The 13,097-nt window shown below is 56.5% G+C and overlaps 1 protein-coding gene across 1 annotated transcript in view; it reads right to left on the reverse strand.

The window, feature by feature from the left end:
• CUNH1orf167 (chromosome unknown C1orf167 homolog) overlaps positions 1–4,485 on the reverse strand; it is a 19,280-nt gene extending 14,795 nt beyond the window's left edge. The window contains exons 1-5 of the mRNA XM_054579669.1: positions 4,416–4,485; positions 2,199–3,337; positions 1,965–2,005; positions 1,349–1,556; positions 552–676 (exon numbers count right to left, since the gene is read on the reverse strand). Of these exons, the coding sequence (XP_054435644.1) occupies positions 552–676; positions 1,349–1,556; positions 1,965–2,005; positions 2,199–3,337; positions 4,416–4,485 (1,583 nt within the window). The remainder of the gene's footprint in view (positions 1–551; positions 677–1,348; positions 1,557–1,964; positions 2,006–2,198; positions 3,338–4,415) is intronic.
• Positions 4,486–13,097: the final 8,612 nt, after the last annotated feature.

A 13,097-nucleotide genomic window follows, 5' to 3' on the forward strand; every position in this document is an offset into this window, starting at 1 on the left:
CTTCTGGTCTTTTTTATGCACTGTTTTAGGTGCATGGAGAAAATATCTTAGGCACTGTTTATTTACCCTTTTTCCCCCCCATTTTACATTGTCATACCCATTTTTCCTTGTCATCAAAAATTCTACACAAATATCCATAAAAAATACTTCCAGGAAAGAGGATACATGGGGAGAGGGTAAAATTTCCAACTCTATTGGATGTTTTTTTCAAATCAAGCATGCATGACTGTCATGATTAGAACTAAAAATTAAAGATATTGCAGTGAAAAATAAAGGAAGAGAGAGTTGGGGAAAAAATCTGTAGGTCTTCGTAAATAGCATGCTGAACACTGCCAAACAACCGCCATGCAGTTAAGCCATAATTTCCTCACCCACTGGGCGTTGAGGTTGTTTCAAAGCTTCTATAAGGATAGACAATGCTGCGATAGATGTCTTTTTGCACAAATCTTTGCTCGCATCTGCTGTTTGTATCCTCATTCTCTGGCCGGCGAGGGGAAATGAGGGACAAGGAGGGAAGGCCACACTGAGCAACCTGAGGTGTCCCCAACTACCTGCTTCCCTGGGCAGGGTCCACCGCTGGCTTCCTTCTTGCGAGACCCTCCCCAGATGGTGGGGGGCCTGGCCGAGCCTGGATGTAGGGCTGCTCTTGCTTCTGCTGCTGAGTCAGGTTTCGCCACTGGGTCAAGAGAGGAGGGGAAAAGAGGGACGTTGACCACAGCTTCTAGAATGTGCCCTGAGAGGGAGCACAAGGGAGAGGCAGGGACAGGAGCCAAACGCATCTATCAGACTCCAAAGCCTGTGGTCCTAACCATTAGACTGCCCTGCCTCTTCGGAAATGCATGAATGAGAGGAGATAGAGCCCAAGAGGCAGGGCTTCCCTTGGGAGGCCGAACCTAGAGCTGGGCCCCTCTAGAGGACCCCTTTCCCAAGGAGGGAAGAACCCAGAGGTGCCCTTCCAGTACCGGCCCCAAATCACTAGTGAAAAATAGCAACCGCTGATAGAGTAGAGTGCTAGCTGTGTGCTAGGCAGGATTCGGAGGCCCTTTATTTATTTAACCTCACAACAACCCAGAGAAGTATGATGCCCTATTACTATCCCATCTTAGAAATACAAGAATAAGGCAGAGAGGTTAAGGTGCTTGCCCATGGCCATGCAGCCAGAAAGTGTGAAAGAAAGTAGTGGAGGCAGGACTTGAACTGAGGCTGAGCTCATTCGGGCATCCGGGGTGACAACCGCACGTGCCGCTGGAGGTCACTCAGAAAGCCTAACCTGGGCCCCCGAAGAACCTCCTCCCAGACACTCCGGCATTTCATCACCTCCCTGTGACCCAGCTTGGAGGCCCCTGACCTTGTGGAAGCTGCGGGCCAGCAGGGCCCTTGTGTGCCGGCTGCACGCCACCTCCAGCTGGGCCTCCCGGAGCCACAGTGCCCAGCGCAGTGCCTGCAGGCCCCTGCGCAGTAGCTGCCGGCGGCCCGGGGCCGCCGCCTCCGCCACTGCCCGCCGCCTCCGCACCGAGCGCCGCCAGGCTCTGAAGCATCTGGACAGCAGCTGCCGGCTGGGGACAGACCAGGGTGGATCCGCAGGTGGGTCTGCCCCTCAGCCCCAGGGAGCAGCTGGGGGCTCCGCAGCACCCCCCACCCCAGGCCCTTCCAGCACTGATAGGGGTGATGCCCCGGAGGCAGCAGAAAGGACTTCCTCATCCTGATGGCTTGTAAATCGCAGACCAGGAAGCCCCTGGAGGAGGCGGGAGAAAGCCTCAGCAGCGACAGCTCCCAGAAGCAGCAGCCCCCACGTCCCTGTTCCCGGGGCCCTGGAGCCCCCTGTCATCCCCAGCAGGAACAGTGTGGAGGGAGTGCCTCCCCTTGATGGATTGGCCATCAGGGGTCATCTCTGTCAGGCCCTAGTGTCCCTTCGCCCAGGCAAATGGGAGAGGAGCTGTCCCAACCCGCAGCCAGGAACTCACTGGGCGGTCTCCCATTTCGGGCTCGCATTTCGGGCTTGGTTCTTGGAAAACAAAAGGATGAGGCAGCTTTCAGGCCAAGGAGCAAGCAGGACAGGACACTCCCACCAAGCCTGCCCACCCAAGGCCTCCCTGTCTGAGGAAACAGGGTGTGACGGGGTAGTGAGAATTCCCGGGGGAGGCAGCAGCCCCCTGGAGCCCCCCAATAGCCCACTCCCAGACTCCTCTGACCTCTACCTGCAGGGCACTTCCAGCTGGGGCCGTGGCTGGCCGACAGGAGGTCTTCCTGCTGACCTGCTCCCTGGGGGCCTCCTCCCCTCCTTCCTGCCCTGGGAGGACACCCCGGGCTGCTCTGGAGAAGGTGGAAGAGCAGAGTCTGGCCTCTCTGCTGCCCACCCCTTGAGGGAGCAGGGGGTCCCCCCTCTGCCCCCTGCTGTATGCAGGCTTGCTGCCTGCCTGAGAGTCTGAGGGACCAAGCTGGACCCCGGGTGTCCCTGGGAAATCCACAGCTCCCCTGAGATCTCGGGGGTGCTTCTTCCTCTTGTCCCAGGAAGCAAGAACAGGCTGGCTGCGCTGCAGGCAAGCAGGGAGGGCCTGGCCGTCGCTGGCCCAGGGCTCCTGCCACGAAGGGACTAGGGGTTTCTGGGTCCCCCAGCACCTGGGGCTGGCCACCTTGTGCTCCAGGTGTTGCACGGACGCCAGCAGCTGGGAGATGGCAGCTTGGGACGGGATGCAAGCCTGGCTTTTGGCAGGGACAGCCAGGTCCTCCAGGGTGAGGGGCTCCCCCATGAGCCCTGAGGTCCAGTTCCCCAGGCCACCCCAGGAGCTGGGGCCCGGCCGGGTGTCCCCATCAACAGGTGCATAGTGCGCAATGGGCTGGAAACCCGGGTAGGGGGTGTCTGTGGCCAGCAGCCAGGACTGCTTCAGGGGGGAGGGTGGGCGAGCCCGTGGCCCTCGGGGTAGGGGGCTTCCCAGGGGCATCATGTGAGGCCAGAAGCGTTCTGGAGGCTCCAGCCACAGGTGGGGGCTGCTGTGACTTCCACACTCAGCCAAGCTGGCCTCCCTTATGCCCAGGTTGCTCTGCTGGACAGCCAACGCTGGCGCAGTCCCCGGGGGAAGGCCACCCAAGGGCTGTACGTTGCTCTGCCTCTGGAAGCTGGAGCTGATCAGCCGGCCAGGGCCAGTCGCGTCCTTCAGGGCGAGGCCCGGGCGGGGACCAGGGCTGGCCAGGTTGGTCTGGACTCTGCAGGGCTCCTGGCCAAGCACTGGCCCCGGGCATGGTGTGGAGGCTGGCCCTCCCCGCTCAGCCTGGCCCCTGGGCACCCACCGGCGCAGCGCGACATCAAGGCTCTGCGTCTTCAGGAGTCTCCGTGGCTCTAAAGAGAGTAGGGGCAGTCATGCCCTGGGGGCGGGGGAACTTGGTGCTCAGCGCTCAAGTGGGACAGTTGGGGCCCGCCAGGCCTCAGAGCCAGGGAGGGACAGGGCCCCAGGCTGGAGCGAGCGGGGGCCTGAAGGTCTGCCTCAGCTCTGCAGACCAATGGGCAGTGAGTGCCTGGGGGCCTTGAGCGAGCGCAGTGACATGGTCTAACTGTTCCTGGTGAGGGTCAAGGCAAGATCAGAGGCAAGGAGGCTGTGGAGGGGTCGCAGGTGAGGGGGGACTGGGGCTGGGATCAGGAGTGGCAGGGAGCGTGGGGAAGAGACAGATGTAGACCTGCTATGGAGGTGGAGGCTTAGAAAGGGACACGTCAAGCACGAGTCCCTGATTTTGAGCTTGAGCAAAGAAGTGATGGGGAGGAGGCCACAGCTGGACATGAAGGCAAGACCCAGCAGATCAAACAGCTACAAGCAAGCTGCTCTGAGGGCCCAGGGGGCGGGCCTTAGAGCCCTCCCTAAGAATGCCCCCAGCCCCCAAGGCCATTCCACCAGACACCAGGCCTGCTGGGAGCTGGCACGATGCCTGGGAAGGCTGGCAAGTATAGTGTGGGCCATAGAAGTTCATGCATAGGAACTAAAGCTCAGAGAGGTTCAAGCAGCTTGCCCACAGGCACACAGCTAGAACACAGGGAAACTGGCATACGAATCAGAATCTGAATTTGTTTGTGGGTTGCTTCACCCTTGGCTGCATCTGCTCTGTGGTCTTCTTAAAGCCCCAGGCACCTGAGCTCAGATGTTCCCTAGCCCGCCAACCCCGGCACAGGCCGACCCGTGGGAGCCCCTCCTCACCCCGGGGGCCCCAGCCGGGCCCGCTCCTGGTCCACCCTCCTCCTGACCTCCCGCCCTGGTCTCCTGACCTGCCCTTGGGCCCCAGACTGGGCAGACTCTGTCCCGGCCCCACTGACCCAACGCAGCTCATCCCTGGAATTAGCAAGGCCCTGGACTGGCCTGTCCAGGAAGGGGGCTCTAGAGGGGACCCTGCTCCTGCCACCGCCGACCCAGACCCACTAAATCTCTTGCCTGGCCTCAGGGGGGTCGCAGGCCTGGGGGGCACATTCTCCTTGTGGCTGGAATCGGGCCTCAGCTCCATGGGCTCCGGGGCAAAGCCAGAGTAGCCACGGCGTCCTTGGTCCACACCACAGCCAGCAGCCCGTTGGATCAGACGAGATCTGAGGGGTGGGAGACAGGGTGCCCTGGCTCCCACCAGGCCACACCCCGGCCCGGGCCACACCGCACCCTTCACCAGCACCCCTGGTTGCCCCAGCCCAGCTGTCCGGGTCAGGCCCCCGTGGAGTCTCCGTGCCCTGCCCCTCCCCCGCTTTCCATTGTGATTTCCCCTTGTCCAACTTCTAAAGGGGGTGAAGCTCTCTTGGTTTCCTGTCTCCCTTCTGACCACTTTCCCCCCTCCCTCTCTAAAACACTTGGTTCCATGCTCCAGGTACTTGATGAAGGAAGCGCTGGTCATGTCCCCTCATTCCTCGAAGATTTCAGCTCCTGGTCACTGACACTTTCTTCAACACGCACCTGTCTCCGTTCTGGGTGATTTCACCATCCACACCAACGGTCCTCCCGCTCCTGGCCTGGGGGTCCTTGGTCTTCTCCTCTCCCACCCTCTTGCCTTTCGCCCGACCTCAGCCACTGGCTCCCATGATCCCCGCCGGACTTTGTCGTCTGAAATAACTGCACCCCTCCAGGACTTCCGTTTCAGAGCCCATCCCTGATATTTCCAGCCCATACCCTTGAGTGCCTGATCCTAACAGCCTTTCCCTCCGCTGACCCTCCCTCCCTCCGCGATGCCCTCTTCCTTGGTCCCTTCTTGCCCGGGGATGTCTCTCCCCTCTCCTGCGCTTTAACCATCCAGGATTGCGATTATCCCTTTTGCACACCCTCAGCTCCCTCTCTCTGCCACATTCACTCCGTGAAATCACTGCGCTGTTTAGAGTGGCTAAGGAAACCCCTGCCACTGCACTGCGGCCTCCATTCAAAGTCACTGCCTTCAGTCTCAAGTCAGCGCAAAAGGCAGCTGGAGAATCAGATTCTAAGCCCCTCCTCCCCAGCCGTCTAGGTACTAATTCACACTTTCCCCCTCCGCAGCCTCTGCCACTTCTTCTCCCCACACCCCCTGGGCAGGACTTGTGTGCTACTGCACCCACCAAATAGGGCCATCAGAAGAGAAGCGCCACCAGCTCCCCCACCAGCCTCATGCCTGCTGCCTCTCCCGCCCCTCCCCCATCCCGTGTGGTCCCATCCCCAGCCAGACCCTCCCCTGAGCTCTGGGTGCCATTCTGCATCCCCTGCCCAAGGGCAGCCCCCAGGGCCGCCGTCAGACTCCCAGATGCCATTCTCTGAATCTGGGAAAGGACCCATAATAATGTCCACAGCCCACAGCTGACCAACCCACACCCAGGCACAGAGCTTGGGGGGTGGGACAGAGGCTATGTTGTGTCAGAGCCCCGAGCCTGCTCTCAGAGTCCCCTCCTGCCACCATCTACGCTGCCCCCTTCCTTACTGACTCATTCCCATCAGCACTTCAGCAGGGGGTTATTTTCTCCATCTTTAAAAACAATAAGCAAAAACACCAACTTCTTCCCTCCTCATCACACCTAAATCCTAATTCCCCTCCCATCTCCACCTCTGCTGACCTCATGGCAAATCAGCCACTCCCCCCTCCCCCTTCCCAAAGTGCTGCTTTCCTCCAGGTGACCTCCGAGATGCCAGGTCCCTGGCTGGCTCTCAGGCAGCAGCAAGACAACGGTCACTTGGAGCCTTCCGGGACACTACCTCTCAGCCTCCCTCCCTCCTGCCAGCATCTCTTTCCCAGTCTCCACCGCCGGTCCCTCCTGTTCTCCTGAACCCCCACTGTTGGACGCGCCAGGGCCTCCTCCCTTCCCTGACGCATGGACCCCAAGTGATCTCAGCAGCGTCAGACAGTCTTAGGGCAGACTCCCATCCCCGCTTCTTCGAGAATGGCAGCTTCAGCCTCCCACTGGCCCAGGGGACAATCCTGGAGCCGCCCTGCCTGCCTGCTCCCACATCACCTGCAGTCCATCGGCTAATCCCAGCTGCTCCACCTTCCAAAGGTCTCCAGAACCCAGCCCCTGCTCGCCCCCTCCATCCCCACATCCCTCGGCCAAGCGATCGCCGCCTCCTGCCTCCTGACTGGTCTCCCACTCTGCCCTCACCTCCTCCCCCTGCGGCCTATGCCCCACGGTAGCCAGAGTGACCCTGTGAACTTCGATTGGAGCATGTCCTAACTCAACTCAAACAGCCCTTAGGCTCCCCAGCCCGCTCAGTCCTCAGTGAGGGCTCCCGAGGCCCAATATCGGGGAGCTCACTGGGACACAGCCAGTCTCTTGGCTTTTGGCTTGTCTACAGCTACTTTCAACAGACACTTTGTGGCCCCCAAAGCCTAAGACATTTACTTTCTGGCTTTTAAGAAAGTGTGTTTCAGAAGGGAGGGGTTTGGGGAATGAGTGAAAAGGGAAGGGGGAATATAGTCAATCGTATTGTGATGAGTTTGCAGACGATTCCTAGAATTAGTGGGGTCGTCTCATTGTGAGGTATAAAAATGTTGAATCCCTATATTGTACACTTGAAACTAATATAACCAATACAAGAATGTACACCAACTATACTTAACTTTTAAAAGGTTTGCTGAGCCCTGCCCCAGTTACCTTACCAGCCTCATCCCAACTCCTCTTCCCCTGCTCTCTCTGCTCCAAACACACCAGCCTCCTTGTTGTTCTTCCAAAATGCCCAGTGCGTTCCGGCCTCAGGGCCTTTGCACGCGCTCTTCCCTCTCCCTGGAACTCTCTCAACTCTCCTCCAAGCCCTGCTTCACGCCCCACAGTGAGCTCTTCCCAGACCGTTGTCTCTCCGACCACAGCACCCTCCCCGCCCCTTCCTCTCTTCATCCTGCAAGATCTTTCCATGACTTAGCAGCACCTAACAGACTGAAGAAGTCAGTGTTCGCTTCTCCCTTTCCAGTGGACTATGAACCACTGGGACTTTTTTTCCACGCTGTATTCAGAGCATATGGACTAGTACCTGGCACACAATAGGGGCTTATCCACTGTGGTAAGTGAATGAGCCATGCTAAGCACCATGCCCCCTTGAGGATGCATCCTATCATTTAATCTGCACCACCGCCGGAAGAATTAGGTCCTTTGCTTTAGAGAAGAGGAAGCTGGAGCTTAAAAGGGCTACCTGCGCCCCGCCCGCCCCCCCCCACCCCCGCCCGCAACAGGTCAGTGGCTGCCGAGGGGCCTCACTCCACAGCCAGGATTCCTCACCAGGACAACCGCACCCCCACCTCTTTCCAAAGGAGACAAGACAGTACACTCCACATATCCCTTTCTACCCCCCCTTTCTCTTCTCCCCACCCCACCCCATCGGGGCTCTCTTCTGTCTGCTCTTAACCCCCCACACTGTCTGCCTCCTTTCCACTCCACTCCAATTAAGGACAGCAGTGCCTCCCTCCTCTTCCCAGGAAAAGAATTTGCGATCTGTTTTCCTGTTCTCCTGAACTTGCCGTCCAGTGTGTTTGTCTTCCTTGGGCCCTCTTTCACCCAGTTGGATTTGAACCTGGAGGGGACCTCGGGCAGGACCGCTAACGATCCAACTAGGTTGGCGGTGGGGGGCGCGGGGTGGTCAACGTCAGAGAGCGTGCCGCCCAGTATCCCGCAGCTGCCTCGAGGGCCCACGGGGCGCCCGTGAGCCCCAGCTGTGAGCGCGGCCGCCGCTGTCTGCGCATGCGTGGACCCGTGGGCGTGGCGAGGGGGCGTCCTCGGTCCTCGCCCCAAGGGTTCTGCCGCTCCCCGCCCCCACGCTGTGCTTAGACTGGAAAAGCATGTGGTCTTGTGCAAACTTCTTGCACATGCAAGGCATATAAGACTGCCTGCCTCCAAGTCCCTCCGAAACTGGCCAGAATCCCTACCCACTCCTTTCGGCACGGTGTGCTCGGCCAAATCACTCTTCCCACTCGGTGTTTTCCACTTGCCAAGCTCTTGCCCATGCTGTTCCCCCGAAGCACCCTGCCCTGCCCTGCCCGCTCCTTCCTCTGTCTAAACCCTCCTTTCTAAACACCCACTGGAAGAGAAAAGAGCAGTGGGCCCGAAGTCACAAGACCTAATGAGATCGGTCCTGCCGCTGTGTGACTTTGGCAAATCCCTGACTTCTCCGAACCTCAGGCTCCGCATCTGTAAAAGGGAAGTGGCAACACCCACTCCACTGCCCCCCTGGCTTGGTGTGAGAGTCATTTCACAAATGCCAGAAGCCTTTCAAACGCTACATCAATTCTTAAAGGAGGGAGTGATTATTGCTTCCTTCTTAAGTCCATACATCTAATACCTCCTCCTAAACCTGCTGGATTGAACCATAACTTTTCCAGCCTTTTTCTTTCAGCCTTGCTGTGTCCCTATATTTTAGGTGTATCTCTTATGAACACAATAGGGCTGGCATTTTTTGAAAAAATCATTTACAAGTGTATGATTATGACATATTTCTACAAACCATCTTAGTTTTGTGCTTGCTAGTGGTCAAGCATCATGTTTCCTTTTCCCCCTTTTTTTTGTCTCTTTTGTGCTCCCCCCCAACTGGCTTGGAACTTACATGTTCTATTTCTATTCTTTCCGTGGTTATCCAAGACATGGTAATATGGGTATTTCACTTGACAAAGTCTAAAGCTAATCCAGTATTTACCCTCCTTCCAGACAAACAAACAAAGACTTCATAACACTTTGTGTCTGGTCAACTCCTCCTGAAACCTATCATTGTCGTGAACACGAAGCCACATTTGCCATTTCCTTTGTGCTTGTCAGATCTTCCTTTTGGAAAAATGTCCTTCTTCCACAAAAATATTCTTTAGACTTTTTTTTTCCCTTGGTCTATTGGTGATAAACTCTATTGTCATTTCTCTGAATGTCTTTATTTCACCCTTATCCCTGAAAGATAACTCACTAGCACGATTTTAGGTGGACAGTTATTTCTATCAGTGCTTTGGAGATAACATTCCTGCCTTCTGACATCTATTGTGGCTGCTAAGTCATCAGTTGCTGGTGTAACGGTCATTCCTTCTAGGATATCTTTTCTACCTGGCTGCTTAGGGGATCTTAATGTTTGCATCTGGTGTTCTGCAGTTTTCCTTCATCCGTTTATTCAAACCCCATGGGGCAGGGGTCCCCAACCTTCGGGCCGCAGACAGGTACCAGTCCGTGGCCTGCTAGGAACCGGGCTGTAAGGGAAGCTCCCCTGAGCTCCACCTCCTGTCTCTCCCCCGCCCCCCGCCCCGCCCGTTCATGGAAAAACAGGTTCCTGGTGCCAAAAAGGTTGGGGACCGCAGACTTACTGGGTGTGGGCACTGTTCCAGGTGCTGAAAATACAGCAGTGAGTGAACCAAGCTCCATCATGAGGACTATGAGTGTGGATTCCTTCTTACTCTGGTGATTATTTGGCTTCCAGAATCTGAGGCTTGGTGCTCTTCTGTTTTGGAAAATTCTCTGCCATTTTCTTAAGGTCTCTCCTCTCCCATTGTCCCCTGCAGGAACTCTTGACTATATTGATGTTGGACCTTCTCACTCTACCCTTTGTTTCTTAACATCTCATATTTTCTGCCTCCTTCTGATGCATTCTGAGTAATTCCCTTCAATCTATCTTTGAGGCTACTGATTCTCTCTCCTGGTGTCCCTGTCCAAGCCTCCTCTTTTTGGATCTGTCTCTCCAGCTGTGAAATAAGGACCACCTAGGGAATCGGCTGTCATCAGTTTGTGCCTTGGAGACCCTATCTCAGAATGACAGCAATGATAAGGGGATGTGCTCCTTGCTGCTTCACCTTCTGGGTAAGATTTCTTTTGAACAAAGAGTTTGAAATAAGATAAATTTTTCAAACCACTGGGCTAGGGAGGGGCTAAGCTTCCTTCAAGTTCAAATCAGTGATTCTGCACTTAGATCTCCAAGATGATGATGCTTCCCAACAACCTGGTGACTCTTATAGTCTCTGGACTGAGAGGTGGGCACACCAGCCCCCAGCCCCCTGGACAGCTGGACCCTCGGAGTTCTGCTGTGGCCAGTGAGGAGGATCTCTGCTTTATTGCTGGCATTTTTTTTTTCACCCTTTTGGAAACTTGTAGGAAGCATTCAGTAAATGTTTACAGAATAAATAAATAAATAGATGAATGGATGGTTAGACAGTCTCGTATTGAGATTCAGGACATGCTACCCCAAAGGATGGCACCGTGGCATATTGGTCTCTTAAGCTGAAGGAGTTTAAGAAACTGACAGAAGCAGGGAGGTCACTCTCTGACATCCCATCCACTTTGCCCTCCTCCCTGAAACAGGTCCTAAGTCTCCCGTGAGAAAGGTCCCCTCTTCTATGAGGAGGAAGACTCTTTATCACCTGAGATAGGGGATTTAATGCCCAGGAATCTGTACAAACAAGCCTTGTGAAACTAAGTCTTATCTTCCTAGCTACTTCCTGATCACTACGCCTGCTCAAATTCCTTTGTCTTGGCGTTCTCCGTTGTTTGCCTAAAAGGTGTAAAAGCTTCCTGTTCTAGTCCCTTCTTTGAGTCTTCATTCTCTTGTGAAGTCTTCCATGTACACATAAACATTCAATCAAAATTCGTACTTTTCTCCTGTTCATCTATGTCAGTTAATTTTCAGACCCAGCCAGGGATCCCCGAGAGGGCTGAGGAGAGCTTTTTCCTCCCCTTCCTGTCTCTGAATACAAGTAATGAGATCTAACATTTATGAAACATGTTGCTAATTTTCAATCCTCACTAATCCCCAAGTTAGGCACTATTATCCCCATTTTTCAGATGAGGAAACGGAGGCACAGTGAGGAGACTGTCCATCCAGTCTCTTACACAGCCAGTCACAGAGGACAGTTTGGACTGAAACCATGGCTTGTGGACCCCAGAGTCTATAGCTGGTTGGAGGGAGGCTGTGAGAGTTGGAATTTCCAGACTGTTGTGGAAACTGCGGCCTGGCCTACGTGGGTAGGTGGGTGGGGCATCTGTGGGTCCTGCTGGCTCTGGCCTGGTTTGGGCCAACAGAAGACCGTGACCGCCCTGGGGCAACCCCTCCGGCTTCTTCATCTGAAAGACTCGGCTTGGTGAAAACAATGGGGTATTTGTGAACTAGGCAAGTGATTTCAGCTCTCTCTAGCAGACCAGAGGCAAGAGGAATTTGCTTCCTGTGGTTGACAGTGTCTAGAATGTCAGACACCATAAACTACACACTATTCCCAAGTCCCTGCAGAAGCTGGTGTTCTTAAGAAAAACCCAGTGGGGAGGTCTGGTTGGAAGCCCCATCACGTCAAGCGTGGCCCATCTGGGACCGAGTTCCTGGCCTGGCCCTACGCCTGGCCTTGCCGCTGCCTCCCACACACAGTGTTGGTGGCAGCTCTGGCCCTGAACCTTGCAATCCCAGATGGCCTTCTTCCTCCTCCATTCCTGAATCCTGCTGCTCTGCCCTCTGAGTATCCAGAAGCCGCCCTGACGGGAGGGTCTTCTGCAGCCAGTCTTCAACCCCACTCAGCAGTGTGCCTACCCGCCCTGGGCCTGGACAAACACATTCTCACCAACAGAGGGCGCCCACACAGCCTGTGCCCAGCTGGTCGCCTTGGAAGGGAATGTCCTTCCCTGTTTCAGCCTCAGTGCGTGCCCTTTTGCTCTGCTTAAGCACGTGTGTCACAGGGCACCTGGCCAGCCCCACTGCTGTTTCTATCTTCCTCGGGAACGGACAAGGTCCTTCCCCCTCGGCACAAGAGTAAGCAGATGTTCCCAAGTCAGATGCCAGGGGTCGGCAGCCCAGGGGATGGACGCCCATTACCAAAGCTGATCTTGCCATCTCTTCTTGGCGTAAGCGAAGCATTGTCCACCCAGAGCGGTACTTTCTCCCCAGCACCTCCATGGCCAGGGCTCAGTGGGCGGTGGGATCTGAGTCGGCCCCTGGGACTGATAACTGGGACACGGTGCTCTGCAACATATGACTACTTGTCGTCGCCCTACCTCTACCTCCCAGTCCAACTGACACTGTCCTTCCAGAACGTCAGACCACAACCAGCTCTGCCCTCCGCACTCAGTAAATGCCAAAGTCCTCAAAATCACCTACTACCCCTGCACCGCCTGGCCCCCACTGCCTTCCCCACCGCCGGCTCCAGCCCCTCTGGCCTCCTGGCGGTGCCCGAACAGGCCGTTCCCGGCTGGCCGCAGCGCGGGGCCCTTCCCACAGGCCACGTTCTCCTCTTTCAGGGCTCTCGCCTCCCAGCAGAGGGCCCGGCATGTCTGCTCCCCGAGAAAGGCCCTGGCATCCCCCTGCCGCACCGGCCCCGTCAGGCGCACTGCTTCCCGGATGGAGGCAGACCCGAGGGCGGCGGGGGCTGTGCGCTGGGCCTTGGCCTCTCCGTACTGGGGACAAGCCAGGATGGGCCACACACCAGGGGCCAGCGCTCAATGCCCATCCCTGTCAAAGTGGGGTGGGGTCCTGGCCAAGGGGCCCTCAGAGCCTCGGGACAGGCAGGAGTTCCAGTCGGCTCCGAGGCCAAGACGCGGGGCCTGCCAGGAAGATGTCGCCTGTTGCCTCCACACCCAACGTCATCACAGGCTCAAGGAGCAACCCCACTACCAACTTTGCTGCCATTTCAGGGTCCCTTCTGTGTGCATCCTCACCCTCGGGCTGGCGTTAGTTCTGGTGAGACACTGA

Source organism: Pteronotus mesoamericanus, unplaced genomic scaffold (genome assembly GCF_021234165.1).
Source record: "Pteronotus mesoamericanus isolate MK-2021 breed Mesoamerican mustached bat unplaced genomic scaffold, CSHL_Meso_final contig_557, whole genome shotgun sequence".
Taxonomy (NCBI): Eukaryota; Metazoa; Chordata; class Mammalia; order Chiroptera; family Mormoopidae; genus Pteronotus; species Pteronotus mesoamericanus.